General features: G+C 45.1%; 1 protein-coding gene and 2 long non-coding RNA genes across 18 annotated transcripts in view; 2 read left to right on the forward strand and 1 right to left on the reverse strand.

Annotated features, from left to right (window-relative positions):
• Nucleotides 1-1,590: 1,590 nt before the first annotated feature.
• The window catches only part of ATXN7L1 (ataxin 7 like 1), a 235,310-nt gene continuing 214,653 nt past the window's right edge, over nucleotides 1,591-22,247 (reverse strand). For 7 of the 16 annotated variants that reach the window (XM_054692544.1, XM_054692546.1, XM_054692545.1 and 4 more), the window contains 6 exons: nucleotides 18,080-18,272; nucleotides 14,088-14,209; nucleotides 12,337-12,642; nucleotides 8,910-9,843; nucleotides 5,887-5,961; nucleotides 3,577-3,754 (listed from right to left, as the gene is read on the reverse strand). In XM_054692544.1, coding sequence (XP_054548519.1) covers nucleotides 3,710-3,754; nucleotides 5,887-5,961; nucleotides 8,910-9,843; nucleotides 12,337-12,642; nucleotides 14,088-14,209; nucleotides 18,080-18,272 — 1,675 coding nt within the window. In that variant the 3' untranslated portion in view covers nucleotides 3,577-3,709. Of the gene's footprint in view, nucleotides 3,341-3,575; nucleotides 3,755-5,372; nucleotides 5,458-5,886; nucleotides 5,962-8,909; nucleotides 9,844-12,336; nucleotides 12,643-14,087; nucleotides 14,210-18,079; nucleotides 18,273-22,247 lie in introns of those variants that run through there. The other 9 variants (XM_054692540.1, XM_054692539.1, XM_054692541.1 and 6 more) reach the window with 9 other exon arrangements.
• LOC119245205 (uncharacterized) lies at nucleotides 9,646-12,384 on the forward strand. Its single transcript, XR_005125211.1, has 4 exons — nucleotides 9,646-10,276; nucleotides 10,945-10,970; nucleotides 11,952-12,032; nucleotides 12,204-12,384. It is a non-coding gene; the product is annotated as an uncharacterized LOC119245205 (long non-coding RNA).
• Nucleotides 14,449-16,828, forward strand: LOC129145337 (uncharacterized). Its single transcript, XR_008550813.1, has 3 exons — nucleotides 14,449-14,487; nucleotides 15,599-15,704; nucleotides 16,628-16,828. It is a non-coding gene; the product is annotated as an uncharacterized LOC129145337 (long non-coding RNA).

Below are 22,247 nucleotides of genomic sequence, written 5' to 3' on the forward strand. Positions count from 1 at the left end.
ATCAATAGATACATGTTTGTTCTTCCCTTGTAAAAACTGTAAGCCATAGAATTTACTATTTACACCTACTTTAGACATTTATTCTGTTTACAATATCACAGGCATGGAATGAATTCTATCTGATAGTGCTATTACATAAAGGTGCGGGACAAAGGAGGAAAATACTTAGTGTTACAAAATATGGATCATAGAAAAGAAACCCACTCCACAAATGTGGCATTTGTTGAGAATGTTTGGACATGCTTTCTTCAAAATTCTTCTGGAAAAGGTTCTAAAATCGGTAGTAGGAAAGGACAAATGAGCAGGTGCAAATTCTTGTCTGTGCAACAACAGTTATTTAATTAATATGTCCCATGACTGACCAGCTACGTATTTACCCAGTTTTGTTAAAGTGCCATGGGCGACAGCATAACAAAATATAAGGTGTAAATAGAAAATTTCTTTTTTTCCTTTTTTAAAACAAGAGTTCACTGAGAATCAGCAATAATAGAATATGCTGTATAAACTATTCTCTACAAAGGTTGATCAGCATTATTTACAATTGGTACATTGATACAAAAGAAGGCATACAAGTTATCCAAGTTGGTGTGTTTTTTTTTTGTTTTTGTTGGTTTGTTTTTTTTATGGCTGACAGGTCTATGCTATGCATTGCGTTATGCTTAACAACCAGAGCATTCGAGCCTCTGTGGCTGGCGACAGGTCACGAGATCTTCAGGCAAATGGAGGTGTGTGCAGTCAAGGGGCGGGAGAAAGGGCTTAGGGGGGTGTGCAGAACAGAAGTACCCAGAGGATATCACCTTCATAATGCTTTCTAGGCTGGTCCAGTTGAACTCCATTACAACAAACCCAAAGAAAACCTTTTATTTGCATTCCATTTTTCAAGCTGTGAGTTTTTAATACATCATTAGCAAGTAAACCTGTGGTTGACTGTGAAGAAAGGAACACCGTGGGTTTTCCCTTTTTGCCCAGTTTTCCAGAAATGTCTTCACCTTGGTCAGAGCCAGTCTTTCATATAGTAAGCAGCATTCGGTGGGGAGCCTCTTTATTCCAGCTTGCAATTCAAAATGTCGAGAGCTAAAATGTTTAAACTTACTGAATTGCTCCTTTAGTCCCTGTCGAGACATTATTTCTCAGAAGCAGCCACTTAATCTCTCAACCTTTATTTTCCCTCTTTGAATTTAAGAGTTTATAAATCAGAGGGTTATTTTGTTGCTGAGATATTTTTGTTTTTACTTCTGCAAGTTTTACAACTCAAAATAAATTATAAAAAAACAAGACTTCTATAACCAAACGAGACAAAAATTGTGCAAAAATAACAAAGATATGTACATACTTTTCAGTCTGAAGAAATGTACAATAAAAACATAATTCAAAGAACATTTTAAAAATATAAACATTGCTTAAACTTTCCTAAGTTTCATATTGTTTCTGAAACTATTCTGGTCAGTTAGCTCTGTAATATAGTAAAACATAAATTATTACAAAATTAACACTATAAAAATTTACTTTTAGAATATCTTCTAAATTTTTTCCAAAGGGTCTAACCTTGTTTATAAGTTCTTAGACATTTATAAGTCTTAAAATCTGCCTTAACCTTTTTTTTTTTTTTATAAAAGAAAAAGGAACAATCTTCCCTTCAATTTGCAGTCTCTTTTTCTCCAAGACGTAAATAAACCAGCATATAAGTGCACTTTTAACACTGTAGAAATAAAAATGAAATCATCTGAACTATAATGTCTTGGTACCTAATATCAACTCCTGATTTTTTAAAAAAATCTTCATTTTATATTAAAAATTTTAGTAATCTTATAAGAAACACTGTCAGTGCAATTTCATTGATGAAAATCACTCCGTCTGCCTCCCGTCTTTGCGAAACCAAATCCTGTGGTGAAACTTAACAGTAGTCTGATCTTTGGGTTGGGGGATGGGGAAGAAAAGGAAAGGTTGGATGGGGGTGGGGGTGGGGGATGAGCCTTTGTGCCCAGCGGCAAAACTGGCATTCACTTCTGATGTAGGCATGGAGGAAGCCTCCCTATGTATGCCATCATCTCGCACGTAGTTACACGATGAAGAGCATAGAAAACCTATTTTGTACTGTGACTCCCTTTCCTGAATGACTCCCTATTAGAGCTTATGGTATTGCTGTTTCTTTCAAAACTCCAGTGTGAACTGTTTCATAGTGGTAGGCCTTGTATCTCTTCCAAGCGATAGTTCACCTTTCCCACCCCTTTCTGGGGCAGCCGTATCTGAGCTGGGGCCACAGATATCTAGCACAAGCTGACCTACAGGCATGCTGGGGACAGAGGTGGGTGGGCAGAGCTAGCATTTATCCTCACCAAGGGGTTGACACTTAACCCTCCATGGAAGCTTTCTCCTCTAGTGCCCTTTCCCCTAGGATTCCTCCCTTTCTGGCGCACCCAGATCAGGGTCCTTGAACCCTCAAAGTGATTTTAGAGCCTGGATCCCTAACTCAGATTACCACAGTCACTCAATTCCCACTGTTTTTTGAGGAACATCTTCCCCTACCCTCTGCCCAGCTTTGTGTTACCTCTAAGGCCATTCCAGTCTCTGTCCCTGACGCAGTATAACCCGGTTTAAGCTTGCACAGCCAAACCTATTGGGTAAGCTACGTCATTAAATGGCTGCTCTCAATTTTGCCTGTAGTATCTGGCTCCAGACATGGCGGTGGGTTCTAGAAACTTGTTGAGGACACTTAGGTGACCCTCCAACTCTCTGCTCTTACTCTCCAAACATGGGCACCTCTCCAGCCAAGTCCCCTCCCCCCCAAATGTTGTCCAGAGGGGAATTTGAGCGAGCTAGCTCCTTCTGATGGCCAGTGGACACCCAGGAAGTGGCAGGTAGGAGGTGGAAGGGGCAGGTGGGAGGGGACAGGGAAAGGAGCACTGTGTGTGCTGCAGTTCAAGCATTTTAGATGATACTAACAAGGAACGGACATTCTGCAATGTCTGCTCTTGTGGCTGGAGCAAAAATGATGGTGCAGTAGCAGCCTCAGCGGCTACGAGTGACCCCAAACTTGGAAGAATGTATACACGTGGTAAATGAAAGACAATGGAAACAAAACACTGGTATTGTTTTCTGTAAATCTCAAATTCACGTTCTTTTGCTTTTATCTTTTTCTTCAAAACTAAAAATTGGTCAATAAAAAAAAAGAAGAAAGGCCAGAGCCACAGGCAGGGCATCGGAAATAAACTCTCCCCACTGCCCAGTCCCCTCCCTCCTCTTCCTGGGGTGGCACCGCGTGGCCAGGAACTGATTTGGAAGTGGCTTCGTAGTCTTGTTATGGAAGAGTCCTTATCCTGCCCGTTCTGTTTGTGGTCTTCTAGGAAAAAAAGAGAAAAGTTTGTTTCAAAACCATGTATTTGGTATTACTCGGGAGAACTCAAGGACAGAGCCCTGGCTTCTCACCTACCCAGGCACATGTCAGTTTCTTACGCTTTACTTATTGTGCTTTAAGAAGAAAAAGCAGTTTGTGGCAATCCTGACTCGAACAAATTTTGGGCACTATTTTTCCAACAGTTCAGATGGTTAGCATTTTTTAGCAATAAACTATTAATTAAGATAGGCACATTGCTTTTTAAAAAGATATAATGCTACGGTACATTTAATCAACTACAGCAGAGTGTAAACATCACTGTCATAGGCAATGGGAAAGCAAAGAATTCGTGTCACTCACATTGTGACATTCACTTTACTGTGTGGACTGGTCCTGAATCGCAATATCTCTGAGGTATGCCTGAAATAAAAAAGATACCATCCCACCTCCTGCATTTGGAAAAGGGCTGCTGTATTATTTAAACAGCTAAGAACTGGAAGCAACCCGAGTACCCACTGAGGGATGAATGGGCAAAGAAGCTGTGGCAGAAGCACACAGTGGAATACTATTCAGCTATTAAAAAAGATGAAATCTTGCTACTTGCAACAAGGATGGGCCTAAAGGGAATTAAACTCAGAAAAATAAGCCAGGCAGAGAAAGACAAACATACATGATTTCACTCATATATGGTATATTGAGAAGACAAACAGATGAATGAAATGAAACAAAAACAAACTTTTGGACTGTAAGACTAAATTTGATCTTAGCCAAAAGGCCGAGAAGTGATGGACTGTAAGACTAAAAACGAAGGGGGAACAGAGGTGAGTAAATTGGGACAAAAACAATAACTTTACGGTGAAGGGTAGATGGGACTTCACTGGGAATGAATGTAGTGTATAAACATATTTTCAAAAATGTACACCTGAAACTATGTTGTAATGCAGTGTTACTTCAATAAGAATTTTCTAATGCAATAAAGCAAATCCAGAAAAGAAAAAGTAAAAAGGGCAGTTGTGACGAGAAAATCAAGTGATGAATATAAAGGCTAAATGTAAGGGAGCTACAAAGATCCTACTGTAGAGGAAAATACAGGGACAAATCCATGGACATTCACAGGGATGCTTTCCAGGAGAGAGGAACGGAATAATTGACCTGTCTTCCCTTTTTTTTTGCCCCCCGTTAGTCTACCTTCTCCTACTTAATGTATAGGCAGTACGGTAAATTATGTAAGGAAGAGGTACAGTGTTAAGAACAGAGGCTTTGCAGAGAGGGGTTTTAGGTTCAAATTCCTTAGCCTCCACAAGTGGTCACCATTGCCACTATGATCACATTTGTTTTTTGTTTTTTTTAAGTTTTTTTTTTCTTTCTTTTATAGACGCATGTTTTATTTATTTATTTGTTTGTTTGTTTTTGTTTATACATGCACTGGGTATAGTCAGAAGCACGGGAGGGTGAGAGAATTCACCAGAGCCAGAGGGGGGAGCAGAGCAGGCAGAAGGACTGAAGTACACTGCTGAGGGGAGCAGCGGGCGGCAGGAGAGGTCTGCGCGCCATGTGGGACCCTCCTCCGGTGGCCGGGGAGCAGCTGGGGATAGAACCGGTGCTGCAGAGGCCGCGGGCAGCTTCGCAACCCAGCGCTCAACCGCTGCACCACCGGGGAGGCCCCTGATCACATTTGTTAAGGCTGACCCAGCATTCTGGGTTCCCAGAAGGTGTGCCAGGAGGTATGGGCAGACACACCGGTGAAAGCAGTTTCCAGGTGTGCTCAACAACCTGTGCTGGAGGCTGCCAGAAACCCTCAACCCTACCTTCCAGCACAGAGGATGGGCTGCAGGTGCTCAAGCACAAAAAGGGCCATGGTGACTCAAAATGGTGAGAGACTCTTCATGATCTATGGGTACAAAACTGTTTCCCAATCACCTGTATCTTCCCAATCATCTATAACATGCAGAGCCACACCCCTCACCTTCCCGGCCTCCCCCAGGCCATGCTCACGCTCCAGTGAAGAAAGTCATTTACACATGGACTATGCTCACACCTCAAGGTTATAGAAACTCCTACGTTTGCGCTTGACATTCCGGCTAGGAATCCACATCCTGAATGCCTTTGAGAGACACTGATACCTGCCGTGGGCAAAACCCTGCAGTCAACATCTTATTTAATTTTCACAATAACCTTAGAAGGTAGGCATCGATTTTGCCATGGAGCAGATGAGAAAGGTGAGACTCAGAAGTAATCTCCCCAGTAATGATGATAATAGTTGTACGTGTGTTTGTTATGTGCCAGCATTTTCTAGAGGTTTTATGTAATCACATTAATTTAATCCTCACAAAAGCCTTATGAGGCAGGGATCATTATGATCTCCATCTTGTAAGTGAGGAAACTGAAGCACAGAGAAGTTTTCAGTAACTTGCTCAAGGGCACAGCTAGAAGGCTTTGGGAGCCACATCGCCATCCTCTTGAGTGGAGTGCGATCTGAGCCGGGGTCTGACCCAATGCCCATTCTTTATGCCCTACTGATAGCCTATATACTTGGCCCCCCAGTAACTTACCTGTCGGCTGTGTCCTGGGCTGGATATACTTGAAGGACTGGATTGTGACAAAACTAGGCTGCTATTTTTCCCAACCTGAAAGACACCAGTGAAGCCCTACTCAGATACATGAACCAGTTGGGAAAACCCACCGATACCACAATCCCTAAGGGAAAGGAGCAGGGCTACCCAATAATGTGCTCATTCTCTTAACTGGAACTGGTGATTTCATCTTAAATGGCAGAGAAAATGAAACACTTCAGGGAGTGCTGGGGAACTCTTAATTTTCCTTCTCAGATGTACAGACTGCAAGTTTCAAGGGTGAGGAAGAAGGCATCAGGCCAGAGGCCTGGCCCTTCCTGGGAGTATTTAATTCGGCAGAGGCCTAGTTCTTCCACCTGTGTCCAAAGGGTTACACAAACTCATCTATCTGAGATCTCATCCCAGACTCCATTGTTTTCAGCTCACACTCCTTTGAACCAGGCAGGGGACAGAAGCTTGAGACTTTTTCTGGGTCAGTTTTCTGGGCCAGGAGATGAGTGCAACCTTTCTGTTCTTCAGATAAATAGCAAGGTGGCGCTGAGCTTCCTCTTCAAGGGGGAGCCAGATCCTAGCCCAGTGGCTACAGTGGAGCATGTGGTGTGGCTGTGAAGTCCCTCCTTCCTTCTGTGACTGTCCTGGGTACACGGTGTGCTGGGTCCTCAAGTGAGTACCCTTCCCCAAATCAGCTCCTGTTTTGGGGCCTATACAGAGCTAGTCCTCTATGTTAGCTTGACTTTGCACAGACCTTTGCCTTACCTCAGTCTTGTTTTTTATTAAATTCAATCCTCCTGAGGCAAATTCTGGCCTTACACCTGCCAGATATAATTAAACAGATCCCCAATTTATCCCCAAAGCACATGTTCACCTTGGATTTCTCAACCGCATGCCACACCAATCTCCTAACAACAGACTCCAAAGCCTTTCCTTAATACTTAGAAGTAACAGGTGGTGACCCTGGACAAGGCTTTTCTTAATGGCCTGGTGACACACATCCAGTTATTACTTACATTGGAGAATCAAAACTGACCAGACCCACGGTAGTTGTTCAACTCATCTGCTTTTTTAATTCCCCTCCTCATGAGGCCTGTCTAGACACTTGTCTGTTCCTTTTACTGGTTTTGGCTGATTCATCATGTTTAATAAGCATTTCATTCATTTGGTCCATAGACAAAAGGATCCAGAGTTCCATCAACTCAATACAGAGGCACATTAACATGGAGGCTTGGAGGCTAAGAGCCCAGACTTCAGAGCCAAATTGCCTGAGTTAAAAATCCCAGTCCTGCTCTTGACTTGCTATGTGACTTTGGGCACAATGCTTAACCTTCCTGTGCTTTGGATTATTCATTTGTAAAATGGGGGTAATAACAGGTAATGATCAAATGAGTTAATATATGGCAACTTGGCATAAAGTCTATGCCCTAAGTGTTAGTTGTTAGAACTTTATCTAAAATGGGCAACACTATATAGCCTTGCTGCTCAGGATGTAGGGCCTGAAAACCACTGTGGCTGCAGTGCTGGTAGCCTGTTAGAAATGCAGGTGCTCAGGCCCCATCCTCAACCTGCTGGTACATAATCTGCATTCTAACAACACTCCCAGGTGATTCTTTGGTACATTCAGGTTTTGGAAGCCCTGGCTCTGCCCTACTTCCTGAGACCCAGAGGTGGAACTGCCTAGCAATTTAATCTCAGGGGAAAGGCCCTGTGGGTGCTAGCCCTCCCCCGCACCCAAAGGGCTGGGAAGTCAAAATGGTGGCACATATGCCACAACTCCAAATGCATGAATGGCTGAGGCTCTAGTGAGAGGTGCTATGTCTCTCCCTCTTTCACATTTGCCTCTGTCTTCAGCTTACCTGGCCCTGGAGATCCAAATTTGCTGTTTCTTGGGTGTCTACCTGTGATTTCTGAATCCCCCTTAAGATGTTCTCTTTGTAAGGTTTTAATCAGCCTCACGTAAAGGATGACCCAAGACACTTCTTTAACAGCTGCCTGTCATCTCCCCAAAGCCGTCATCACCAGATAGAACTGGGTTTAGGGTCCAGCCCACTGAATTCTGAGGTTGCAAACCTGGAGCTGCTGCTCCGGATTGTGTAGGCTGCATCGGTGGGAGTAAGGCTGTTGGGCAGGCTGCGCACTCGGCCCTCCTGTGGGACAGCTCCCAGAGAACCCCAGGCCGCCCTCTCCACCTCTGCTCGCCCATCTATGCCCTGTGACAATGGTGCCTGGTAGCTTCTCCAGGTTGAGGAGACAGACTAGACTTGAGGATGAGAATAGAGATCAAGGAAAAGAAACACGAATTTTTCATGGCGCACTCCCCATTTTCCCAGCTTTCCTCACAATATACACCTCCTGTTTGCACAATGCAACCCACACCTCTGTACCAGTTGGTGTGAGGTGCAAATTCATTTAAGAAGAAAAGAATTATATTAGGGCAAAGTGGGGGTTGAGGCAGCCTGGTAAAGTGAGAACAGTCACTTGGGAGCCAGAAGCACAAGCCACCATCCCCCAGGTGGGGCCCTGGTCCCACTTAATCTGCCTGGGTCTTGGGCTCTTCCTAAGGGGATGGCAACAGATCAGTTCAAACTGCTTAGTGACAGATCTTCATGAAAGTGGCCTCAGAACCTCAAGAAATAAGACAGAAGTAGACTGGGGAATTCAGGAATTGTTCTGTGCCTCAGTTTCCCCACCTCACCGGAAGTGCTGATAACCATGGTACCAAATGCACTGGGTTGTTGTGAGGATTAAATGAGGTAATATTTGTGAAGTGCTAAGCGCAGCACCTGGTGCATAGCAAAAAATACTGTACAAAGCATTTGTTAAATAAACTGCTCTCAGAGCAGAGAGAAAAAACTGCCTACAGGGAAAATGAGAAAAGGAGAAAAGTTAGCATTACCTCTCTGAGCCACCTGGCTAAGCAGGAGGCTGCTGCCCAGCTTCCCCTGCCCACCCACCCCAGAGCCGATGAAGGCAGTGCCAGGAGGCCCCTAGAAGGATGGGTCCCTTACCTGCCGAGAGGAGGTGCTGTTAACGGGATCGGGCACCGGTGCGAGAAGGCTGGGCGGGTTCTTTTTGTGAACGCTATTCATACCAGGCATTTTAGTGATTTTACAGGCTTTGCTACTAGAACTCGAGTTCTTACGCTTTTTTCCTTCTGATTTGTCAAAAGAGAGGGGCAGAGATGACACGGCATTGTGTGAGGCCAGAGAGAGGTCCCCTGCAAGGGATGGCACAGAGAGGGGACAGGGGTCGCTGCCGCCCACCGAGCCCACGTGTCTCACTAAGTCCGCGGGGCCGCCGGGCAGCGAGGTCCGTCCTGAGGGCTCCAGTTTGGCACTGAGTGGGCTCACCCCATTGTTTGAGTTGTGCACAGAGAGACTGTTATAGGGAGGGGCCCCCTGATAGGAGTTCAAAGCTGAACTGGCATTCAAGACACAGTTCTTTTTGTGGGGACCTGATAATGGAGACGAGAGGGATGTCTGCAAGGATAATGAGGAGGAGGAGGAAGTCGAAGACTGTGGCTTCCTCTTTTTGTTACTTGGACACTCGTCGCTACGGGCGGACAGGTCTTTGACTTTTGAGGATTTGCTGGTTTTGGTTTTGGATGGCTTGTGGGATGGGGAAGGGATGACGGCTGGTATCGGGGACACGGCGGATGGGGCCTTGAAAGTTGAGTCCATGATGCTGAGGGTTGCAGCCACATGAGGGAAAGCTGTGGTGTGTGACATGAGGGCGCTCGCGTCCGGCGATGTCACAAAAGCTGCGTTTGAGAGCATGGCTGATGTCATTATGTAAGAAGAGGTGAGTCTCGAGCTGATGGGAGCTGAAGGAAGATACACAGCACTGGGGTTGCTGAAAGGCTGTAAAACGGATGCCGGAACGGGGGTGGTGATGTGGGCTGCTGGCGAGGGCATGGGGCTATCTGCCGCAGGAGGGATCTTCCTAAACATGAGAGAAGAGTGAAAGAGAAACAGTGAGAAACAGGCCTGGCGTTGCTCCGGAGCTTGATTAAGTGTGAGCATCAGGGCGACAGAGGAAACCCCAGTAGAACCAGACTATGGAGAATGAAGCCTTGAAGGATGGCAAAATCTGAATTATGGCCCTTCCCTGTGGTTTCCCCCATTGCAACATCCAGCAACCTATTTTTAATCCTTTTCAGGTTTTCAGATCCTTTTCTTCATGCTTGGCTACTGGATAATGGCGGATTTGGGTTCATGAATAAAAGGCAAATGTTATTGAGAATATAAATTTCCCCAACAGTATTCCCCTTCTTTTGGGGGCCAGTGATGAATGTGGCTTCTAATGAGAAGTGGCTATTTCACGTTTAGATCCTGGCTTGAAGAAGAGTGAGGATAGGACTTGGCCACCTGCACAGGTGAGTCAAAGTGTCCCCCACCTCTCAGGGCTTCCCAGCCCTCCTGCCCCCGGCTGGCCTGCCCTGCTCCTGGCTGGAGGCGGTCTGGGAAGCACTCCTCGCAGGCCAGCCTCCTCCTGCTTTGGCTGTCTGCAGCCCTGGTTTCTCTGTAGAGAAGCATCTCCTTGATAGTTCCTGCCTGCTGGCTCCTGCTGCCTCCTGCCCGAAGGGGGCAGGCAATGAAGGGCTGGGACTTGGGAAATGATGTCACTGCCTAGCCCCAAGACCGAATTTTTTCCCTATTGACCTTCCCCCATCTCTCAGCTCTCTCAGAGGAGCAGTAACTGGGGCATGTTTGCCTTTCAACAGGTCTTCCTGTGCCTGTATTAGGAAGGGATGTGAGTGCAGGGATTTACAGTTGGTTGCAAACATAGATGCAGGACATGGCACAGGAAAGCACATGGCGGGCAGTCTTTCTGGAGGATGTGTGGGAGCAAACTCCCTGCTTCCTGCACTGAGGAGACCCAGTCAGCTCCAGACAGTGGGTCTGGACCTCTTGGGGCCTCCCTGCAAATTCTGTCTTCTGACTTGTGCTGCAAACAGCTCCCACTTCTAACTGTGGTGGGGGCAATATTATTGCTAGTCTGGTGCACAGAGCCTGGGGTCACCATGTGTTTCTGATTTTGCAGGAGAGGACACTGACCTCAGGAGCCAGGTGAACATTTTCATACTCTTTCCTATTTCTTACCTCACTCCCCTCCCTGCTTTCCCTGTAGCTGGGGCTTCCCAGCACCTGGGTACTAGCTCTCCTTTGAAAGCAGCTTTTGAAGTCAGAAGGCCTGGGACCTGCAACCTGGGAGGCCTGGGGGAAGAAGATGGGGCCTCACAGTCCCTTCTCACCCCTGGAGACTACCTCTCAGGCCTCAGGATTAGGGAGCAGGCAACTCTGGAATGGGGCCCCACTGAGAAGGAAATGCCTCTTCTAGTGTGATTCTCTCTGCAGATTCAGTTTTATGCCTGCAATTTGAGGAACTCATGGCTTCCATTTTTTGGAGTGGAATCCAGAGGAATCTTTGGATACAGAAGCACAGTGTCCTTAAAATGATCAGACCAAGTAGGACATTAAATACAAGAGAAAACTGCCAAAGCCACGGTGGCCATGATGGTGTTTGAACATTAACTTTCTCTCAAGCCTAAAGAATGTAACAGATCCTGTCAGCACCAAACAAGTGCCCCATTAGTATCTGTTGCAATGAATGAATGAATGAACGAATGAATGAATGGGTGAGCAGGTGAATTCTCAGCAGCAACAAAACCATATTGTCCGGGACTGTGCATGCTGGGCAAGGACTCCCATATAATCGGTCTGGAGAGGTCGAAACACTCCCTTAGAAGTGTCTGGCAGTGCACACTCCTTCCTACAGTGCCAGGAAAGATGCCCTGAGTGTGCAGGGTCAGCACGCTGTGCCTGCTGCCTCTGTTGCCTGGCTGTGCTACTACAGGCAGCCCCCCTCAATCTTTCCTTGACTTGGATTTCTTACCAGCTAAGTGTGGGTAGAAATACATGTGGGCAGAGGTTTGGCAGTTACTTGTAATAAAGTTATTTACAAATACCACCTGGCTCATTTAGAGAAGACCCCAATCAACCACCATGGCTGCTCTGAATGTCCTGATTTGTAATTTTCCCATTAAATAGTATAAATTTATGTTTCAACGGTGCTGACAAGCAGAGCTGGAGTCCTTAATCTTACCTGGCTGCCACGCAGGACTGGGATAGGTAATATTCCTCAGCATAATTTTTACCCCTTTTTTCCTCTCCCCACTAATCACAGGATAACAAGGGCAGGAGGGGAGACAGGGCAAGGGAGAAACAGGGCAAGTGGCAAGTGGCAGCTCGCGGTCCCCGGGAGTCCCTTCTCCCCATGCTAAACAGACTGTGTTTTTCTAGGTGCCAAATGGCAGCGGATTCCAGCTTTGCACGCTGGTCTAGGGAAGTCCCGCACAAAAGCCCACAGATGCAAATAAATTACTGACAGTGCCCATCCTCCCCTGCCAGCTGGCATGGAGATCCAGATGCTGACCTGGCTGAAAGAGAATACTGTGTTGGCGTCTCCTGATGCAGAGTTAAATGCTTGTTAAAGAAAAAAGAGTCTTGGCCGTTCCTTTTCTTCCTAATGTCTTCCACGCCCCCATCGGCTGCCATCCCTCCAGGTTCGGGCCCGTCGGGGCCTGGGGTTTGGGCAGCGAGGTTGAGAGGGCAGCGGGGTGCTACGCTCTCCAGAGTTGACACCCAGGCAGCCCCAATGTTGCTCAGTGACAGCAGATTGGTTAGGCAAGTCCTGAAAAGGGGGGAGGGACCTGATGCCCTGTGACTCGGGTTTCTGTGCCTGAGGAGGAAAGGAATATGGAGCTTGAGCTGACAGGACACCAGGTAGCGAAATACAGATCAACACATTCCTTCCACGTGTCCAGGAGTTACACTTCCACAACACAGGAGCTCAAAGAGCTGCGAGAATCACCAGGGCTGGCTGCCATCTTGGGGGAACAAGTGCAGAGGATGAACAACCCAGTAATTGAGAACACGGTCACCCCACATGCAGCACCAAATTGTTGCTGTTTGAATGGACACTGGTAGCATCAAGGGTGCCTTTTAGACACACTGGGCAGTCGCTTAAATGGGAAGAAATGATAAGCTTCTCTTGTGGCCCTTTCCTACATTACATTGTCAACATTGAGGATTTGGTCTGCTATGGGAGTTTAATGCAGACACAATGGGGCTTATTTCTACAGGTACAGACGTCAAAGCTCTTTGTGCATCATGACGAAAAGGGACTGAGGTGCCATTGCTGCCAGGGAGAGAGGAGGAAGCCAGGGATAGGGGCAAGTTTTGAATGCTGTTCCCACCTTTACCCCCAGAACCCTTCCATTTCTCAGAAATGTCTTTCTTGCCTTTTCCTGGCTTCACGGGGCAGAGTGAGGGTTTTAGCGTTGGCCTTTGTGAATCATCTGGGCCCAGACCTGAGGGATTCCATATTCTAAGGGAACACAATATCTTATAAGCTCACCTTTGTGAGAGTGAGGGGATGAGGATGCCCAGCAGGCAGGCCTTATGTTATCAAGTGCTGTGATTTGAGAGGGCCTAGGCCTGTCGTTCCTTCACAGGAGTATTTTCCCAAGTCTAGAAAGTTTCTTTCGTTTTTTCATAAGTCTCCTATTAAAACGTAAATACATTGGGGGGAGTCGGAGAATACAGGGACCTTAGAGAAATGGAACACAGCTGGGGTAGGGAGAGGTGTGAGCAGGGGAGGAGAGAGTTCTAGGGAGGTGGGAAGGGCCAAAGACAAGCTTAACCAACTTCACAGCATCGCTCAGGATCTGCCCTATTGGTTGCTGTACATCTTTCCCCACAGGATATTCAACAATTAGAAATTAGTCCATAACCATTAAGAAATTTTTAGAATTGATATTTAGCATATACAGACAGAAGCATATTCTTAACATCCTTAGATGTTCTTAGTTGTAGCAAAAAGACCTTCTAAGACTGTGAAATAAACAAGACTTTAGCTACTACCCTTTTCATTTAGTTTAGAAGATTATCAACATGGAAACAATTTCAAAGAAGACAATGCATACCGAACACATCATCTGCGTTTTTGAAAAACTGTAGGCAGAACATTAAGAAGAGCTCACATTTAAGAATTAATCATGAATCCTGACTTCAGAGTAACTTTGGTCTGTGAGAAGCCGGCTGCTGACATTCATTTAGAAAGCTGGGGTTCAGATAGCTGTAGGGCAGCTCTGATCTGATACTGCACAAAAAGTGTTCACTTACTTCCACATCTGTGAATTCAAGTGTTTTTCTACCATGGAGTTTAGTGCGAATCGAAAACGATCCCATCTTCTATCAAACACATAGTACCCTCGTCCCATGAGGCGACTCCCGAATGAGCAAAACTGTGAGGAAAAAAACATTTTAATTTTGATTACAGGTTAATAAGCTAATATAAACCATACAGAGAAAAATAACATTTGCATAAATACACACAGGGGTACAATTTTACTCAAAATAAAGAAGCAAATAGCACCGAAGCCAAAAATAATTCTGTGGTGCTTCACTTTGAGCTCTAGATTTTCCACAGAGCCTCATGTTATGACTCAACAATAGTGACATTCAAGTTTCTGTGGTACCGAGGGCCACCTTCTCTACACCTGGGATCCAGTCAGCATTTCAGGTTGGGAAAAAAAAAGCTGGGATGATTTTCTTTTCTTTTTTTTAAAGATTTATTTATGTATGCATACAAGAACTGGGTACAGGCCAGAGATGCAGGGGATGAGAGAATCCACCAGAGACAGAGTGGGGAGCAGAACAGGCGGATCCACTTAAATACACTGCCGAGGGGAGGAGGGGGTGAGACAGGAGAGGTCTGCTGTGCCATGTGGGTTATCTCCCCTGCCAGGGATTGAACTCATGCTGCAGTGGCTGCTGAGAGTTTCATAGTGCTGAGACTTAAAACCTTGCACCACCAGGGAGGTCCCTGGGATGATTTTCAGCCCCACCTGCTTATCCTATTCTCCGTCTTCTCAAGGAACTCAGCGGCTCCCTCCTCCTCATCACTGTAATGGAAACTGCTCGTTCTGATGTTCTGAGTCTTCCGCCAAGTGGTCACACCTTTCCTGCCTGTTGTCAACAGAGCTACTTTCAACTAGGCTGAACTCCCTCCCTTCCTGGTCCTGACCTCATCTCCCGCCTCCTACTAGCACCTGGAACACATTTCTACCTTCATATATATGCTCATGCTATTCCGTTGGCTGGAACCTCCTTCCTTCTGCTGTCTCCTCAATTCTCCCCTCCTCAGAGCCCTTATCAAGACTCTCATTTCCAATGGCCTATCTCTGACTAACTTTGCCACTTTGACCTCTCAGGATACACCTCATGCACTTTATTACATTTCACCTTGGAATCACTATGTGGCTGCTTTATGTTATACCTAACACCCATGTGCGTGACTTGATTATAAAGGTCTGAAGCCTGGGGACCCCATGTGCCTTTTCTTTCTCCTCAGTATGAGGATAGTAGGGATTTGGATGAAAGAATGGATGGGAGAGACAAAGCCCTCCACAAAATATTTAAAGCACACCATCACATTTAAAACACATAGTTTAAATATGAGCCGTTAGATGCTGAATAGACATCATTTGATTATGATGTCAGGACAAACAGAAGGCCAGGAGACAGAAATGCAGGAAGCGGCCTCTGAGAAGGTGACATTTGGCTGGTCTAGAGCTCAGGCGAGTCTGCCAGTGACTCTATAACTCAAATACAGCGTCTCCCCCTTCCCCCAGGGCTCCCAGCAGCTCCCTGGCCTCCATCCCAGACACAGTGCTGGATTGGCATGCGTACCACAAACCTTTCTGGAACCAGCCTTTGGAACAGTTCTCAGGAGGAAATGTAAGACCTTCCCTTTGTTTCTGCTTGTGTTCTGGGGGTTTTGCATTAAAATCTTGCCACCAAATCTGCTATTCCTGATGATGCACCTTCATATTAAGTGTCAACGAACCACACCAGTAAGCATACAAAGGGAATCCTCCACTATGGGGGGTAGTCCCCAGCAGCACTGGGAGCTGTTCCAGGTCTCAGCATCTCTTCTTCCTCCATCCCATTTGATCAACATACACTGACCAGGCTTCATTACAAAAAATAATTGAATGTATCAATTGACTATGAGAGAAAGGACAAAGCAAAGAAATAAATCCATGTCCCTTTCATTTAAATCAGTAAAACATTAAGGCTGCATAAATCTTCCATGCCCAGAGCTGGCTTGTCATTTGGACCAACATATTGATGTGTTTCAAAGACTGGCCTTTGGGTGGAGCCCTTTCTTCCTTGCAGACCTGGAAGCTGGAGGAACCTTTTTGTCCTTTGCTACCTACATCTCCAATTCAGCCTAATGCATAGAGGCACCTGCTCCGGGTTACGTAGTATGCCCTCAGCAGAGCTGCAGAGCCTCACAGGGCACTGTGGCAGACACTACTGCCTGTCAATCTCATCAACTACCAGCAAACCCCCACCTCTCCCTGCCTTTTCTTTGCTAACAAAACTACAATGTTGTTTTGGTATCTGATAGAGAGCAGTGAGCAGGGAAGGCAGGTCTCTCCCCAGAACCTTGGGATCAAGTATTGCTGTCACTACAATCCGTCCTTCTCTGCTATGGATTGACCTAGGGGTGGGCACGTGATCCAATTCTGGTAGATATAAGGGGAAGTCAGCTGGGGGGGGGTTGATAGGAAGATTTTCTTCCCTAAGAAATGATGTAAGATAGCATTTTAGAAGACCCCCTTTCTGTTTATCCATTCCATTTCCATGCTGTGTAGAATGTTCCTGGGTGATACTGGAGCTGTGGCAGACACATCAAGACCATGAAGAAAGGCAGAGGATTGTGGAGGCTTTTCCTCATTTCCCCCACATCATGGAGGTACTGAACCAAGTTTGGAACCACCTACTTCGAGGCTTCTTGTTAAGTGAGATAATTAAATGACCATAGTGCATACATTGTATGAATTAAAGTTTTCTACTACTGGCAATCAAAGACATTCTCAACTGTCCCTATTTCTGTACTAGAGAAGGGGTGACATCTTAGGCTGTGGGTGAGACATAGGTCACCACCATGCCCAGAAATAGGAAGTGAATTTTTTTTTTTAAAGATTTATTTATTTATACAAGCACTGGGTACAGACAGAAGCGCGGGAGGGTGAGAGAATTCACCAGAGCCAGAGCAGGCAGAAGGACCGAAGTACACTGCTGAGGGGAGCAGCGGGCGGCAGGAGAGGTCTGCGCGCCATGTGGGACCCTCCTCCAGTGGCCGGGGAGCAGCCGGGGATCGAACTGGCGCTGTAGAGGCTGCAGGCAGCTTCGCAACCCAGCGCTCAACCGCTGCGCCATGGGGAGGCCCAATAGGAGGTGAATTTGACCTTCCTTCATCACACAGGTAGAAGGGAGGAGGACTCACACTATTTGATGCAGGACTCACTGCACCCACGCACTCCATGACATCGAGGGATAGTGGAAATCTGCTAGGCTCAAGCTGGTGCCAGAGCAAAGTAGTCACGGGGTGCCAGGTCCTAGGTTCCAGCCCCCCCGCACTTGACTCTGTGATTGATAGTAGCACCAGACATTCCCTTCACAAATGTTTGCATGGCAAACAAGTCTCCAGGTCATGCCTTCTTATACTTCCCATCTGGATTTCAATGACTTTCTGAAAAGAGTGAACTCTTTCAAGGAATAAGAAGAGAATAGCTTTTTTGTTAGTCAGCAATCATGTTGACATGATATGCTTCCTTCTTCTTTACACACACACACACACACACACACACAGAGTTCTAGGGCCATATGGTCCCATTTACTTATAACAATTAAACTCAGATCCAACAGAAAAGAAGACATCTAGGGGACCGGCACCTGGCACACAGCGCAGACAGAGGGTCTCCAAAGCAGGTGAGCGAGACCAGCTTTTAACAGTGAAGGCTCCATTTTCAGAGGGCAAGGCCAGGAGGTCACTTTGCCAGTATACTTCCATAAACACCATTTCCTAGGCATTGTTGTTTCAAGGGGACCACGAATACTTACGTATTTAAAGGACCCTAATGAGCAGGGAGACTTTTCCTTTCCTCCTGTGATTTGTAAGTGTCTAAGAAGGCAATCACTCAACGTCAGCATAAGCCTTTTTGTAAAACCCTGTCCTGGCAGCATGTCGTCTGACACCATCATGTAAATACCCCAAAGCACAGGAGAGAAACATGCAGGCAAGGTACAGGAAGGTAGCCTACCGCGAGAGGTCTGGGGTGGTGGGTGGAGAACTGACAGTCTAACTTCTCCGCTTCGTCGGCTCCGTCCATCTCCCCTTCATCACTTGATAGTCGGCTGGCAAGGTCACCTCCAACGGGGGGCAGAGGGGGTTCCGGAGTGTAGCCACTATGATTTGAAGACGTGCTGCTGCTTATGCTATTTGCAGATGATGGTCTAGGGCAAGAGAAAACAAACAGATAAGCTTTTCTGAGGTAATATGACCCACCCACAAAATGAAGCTCAGAAGGTGGCCCAATTAGCCTTCAGATATGTCAAGGTGGGTAGGTCAATGGCAAATTTGCAAAAGGAAAAAAATGAAGGCTGAGAGTGTTAGTTGAAACCAGCTCTCTACAGGGAACAGGTGGAGCAGAGGCTTAAATTCAGGCACCAGGGGAAAGCCCAAAGGTGTAAGCAGAATGTAAAATAGATATGTGACAGAGAGTTAGCTTCACCTCAAATTAACTTTTTATGAATTCAGTTGGCATGTAGGGAGTTTATACTTGCTATGTAGTTACTTTAAAGTGAAGCTTGAAGGAAGATCAACCAGGTAAACAAGTTCAAAGCAATGAACAAAATATTAGTGATGATGAAAGACAGACCTATAAGTGCTTTTTTACTGGCTACTAAAATATGACATTAATAATGTTGGGGAAACTGTACCGCTACATGCAAAAGAATGAAACTAGATTGGGCCTCCCTGGTGGCGCAAGGGCTTAAGAAACAACCTATGAAGCTGTCCGCAGCCACTGCAGCACCAGTTGGATCCCTGACCAGGTTGCTGACCCACATGGTGTAGCAGACCTCCCCTGTCTCACCTGCTGCTCCCCTCAGCAGTGTATTTCAGTCAGTCCACCTGTTTTGCTCCCCACTCTGTCTTTTTTTTAAGATTTATTTAGTTTTGCCTACAAGAGCTGGGGTACAGGCCAGAGATGCGGGGGGGGGGGAGGGGTGAGAGGATTCACCAGAGACAGAGTGGGGTACAGAACAGGCAGGCTGAAATATACTGCTGAAGGGAGCTGTGGGCGAGTCAGGAGAGGTCTGCTGCGCCATGTGGGTCGCTCCCTGATCGCCCGGGGATTGAATTTGTGCTGCAGAGGCTGTGGATTGCTTCATAGCGCGGTGCTTAACCCTGTACCCCAGTTCTTGTATAAAGAAATAAATCTTTAAAAAAAGAATGGGCAGAAGAACTAACTAGGCACTTCCCCCAAAAAAGACATACAAATGGCCAACAGGTATATGAAAAAATGTTTATCATCACTTATTGTCAGAGAAATGCAAATCAAAACCACACCTGTGAAAATGGCCCATATTAAAAATAGAACAGAAACAAATCCCAGTGAGGATGTGGAGAAAAAAGAACCCTACTACGCTGTTGGTGGGAATGTAGACTGATCTCACCCTGATGGAAAACAATATGGAGCTTTCTCAAAAAACTACAAATGGATCTGCCATAAGACACAGCAATGCAACTCCTAGATTTCTACCCAAAAAACACAAATACACTATTTTGAAAGTAGACTTGAACTCTCATTTTCACTGGAACACTGCTTACAATGGCCAAGTTATAGAAACAGCCTAAATGTCCCAAAGCAGATGAATGGATTAAGTGGGTAGGTATAGTGTGTGTGTATGTGCACAAACACACAACACACACACACATAGGAATGCTATTCAGTTATCAAAAATGATCAAAAATTATAAACTCTTGCCATTTGTAGTAATATGGGTGGAGCCAGAAGAGATAATGCTAAGCTGATCAGTCAGAAGGAGAAAGACAGATGCCAGATGATGTCACTTATGTGTGGAATATAGAAAAAGAAAGCAAACGATCACATAAACCCAAACTGAAAAACTAACCCTTTGAAGTTAACTGTGGAGTGGGGGCAATTGGGGGGGTGGGGGACAAGAACAAAGAAGGGTGGGAGCACAAGGTAGTGGACTATGGGTTTCTCTGGCGGCGGCGCACTATGACAACAGTGCCTGAGGAGGGGGTTCCTGTACTTCTACAAAGGAAATAATATAAACCAATACTAACTCAATAAAAAATTTTAAAAAAAGGCTTTATGAAATTGTTACCATACTTGCACACAAAAATATTTTGTCCTTGTATGGGATCACAAGTCCCTTATCCCACAGCCATGCCAATTTTTAATATCAAGCAACATATAGTTTAATTGTTTAATCTTCTGAAGATGAATGTTTCCATTTAATGTTTGACAAGCCACTAGGCTTTCTGACATGAATGGCTTATAGCAGATGTTGAAGAAATAGATGTCTTTTCTCAATGAAGGCATGAATGAATTCCATGTGCATAAACAATCAAACAAGTCTCACCTTAACTATGGCTAAGCCTACAGAAAAGCAATGGCAAATAAGAGGTAGCAAGACATGCTTTCTAAGCAGTAAAAAAAACCCAGAAAAATCAAAACAAAGCAAATGTGTTCACATTAGTAGAAGAATAAGATGAGAAACAAAGTTAGTTATTTGTTACTTTTACGGCTTCTCTACTTTCATCAGGTGATTGAACAGGGAGAGGATAGGAAGAAAAAAAGCACTGGGGAAAATACTGAGATCTTTTTCAAAAATTGGTTTTCTAACATTCTGCTTTGAAAGTTGATCCTTCAAGAAACATGAAGGAAGAGTACTAATTGGCCTCCTTTTCTCTCTCATTTTCACCCTAGAGTCTTTGTTGCTTTGAAATCTTTCTAGGTGTCAAATACCTGAGTTCAAATCAGATCTCAAAAGCACAGTTTTGTTTTGTTTTTTTAAAAGATTTATTTATTTATGTATACAAGAGCTGGGGTACAGGTCAGAGGTGTGTGGGGGGGGGTAGTGGTGGTGAGAGGATTCACCAGAGACAGAGTGGGGAACAGAACAGGCAGATCTATGAAATACACTTTTGAGGGGAGCAGCAGGCAAGACAGGAGAGGTCTGCATCCCCATATGGGACACCTTCCTGGCCACAGATCAAACTCGTGCTGCAGTGGCTTTGTATAGCTTCATAGTACTGTGACCTAACCCCTTGTGCCAACAGGGAGGCCCCAAAGCACAGTTATTTGAAAACATAGCCTCAAAGGCTGAAATGACCCAAATGTCCACTAATAAAGGAGTGGATAAACAAAATACGGTACATCCATACAATGAAATATTAGTTAAATCTTAAAAAGGAATGTGCTTCTGATACATGCTTCAAAATGGATGAACCTTGAAGGCAATTTGCTAAGTGAAATAAGTCAGACACAAAGGACAAAAGCTGTATGACTTTACTTATAGGAGGTACCTAGAGAGTCACATTCAGGGACAGAAAGTAGAATAGTGGTTACTAGGAACGGGGGCACGAGAATCGGGGAGTTTGTGTTTTATAGGTGCAGTTTCAGTACAAGATGATGAAATAAGTTCTGAGGGTTACACAACAATGTAAATTTTTGTGTTATGTTTATTTTATCACAATTAAAAAATCCCAAAATATAAAAGCAAAGTCACAAGTAGTTTTCCAGTCATTATAAGAACTCTGTTGGTATGACAATTATTGACAATCACCTTCCCTACTTATAAAATCAGAGATGTCATTCAGTTTGCATATTAAAAGTCCATAGTCCAGAGAACATACCTCCCAGGTACATTCCCAGATACCTACTCGCCTGTATCTAGAGGAGCAAAGACACTATTGCTTGCTTATTTATAGCTGAAGATCCAAATACTAGCACAATTTAGAAAATGCTGAAACATATAAAGAAAGAAAACAGCATCCATAATGTAATCCTGCCACTCAAGTGCTCAAGATCAAGTGGTATTAGCATCTTGATTTATATCCTTCCAGACTTCTTTACTGTGTATGCACAAGCACCTGCATTTTTACATAAGAACTGGATTACAGGGTGCATACTATTTTCAGACATCGTTTTTTTTTTTTAATCTAGTGATGTTATAGAAATATTTCCATGTAGAGAACGATATTGCCACTTTTAAAATCCCACAGTACGGCTATATCACTATTTTCTTAACTAGTCTATTGATGGACATTTAATTTGCTTCCATACTTCCTAATAGGTTCTTTTTGAAGTTTTCCCCACCATAATAGAAACCCCCTGTCCTGCAGGAGATAAAAGTGAACTAGTTAAGTGTGATAACAGTGTAATGGTTACACAG

Source organism: Talpa occidentalis, unplaced genomic scaffold, assembly GCF_014898055.3.
Source record: "Talpa occidentalis isolate TD23 unplaced genomic scaffold, MPIMG_talOcc4v2.1, whole genome shotgun sequence".
NCBI classification, from domain to species: Eukaryota; Metazoa; Chordata; class Mammalia; order Eulipotyphla; family Talpidae; genus Talpa; species Talpa occidentalis.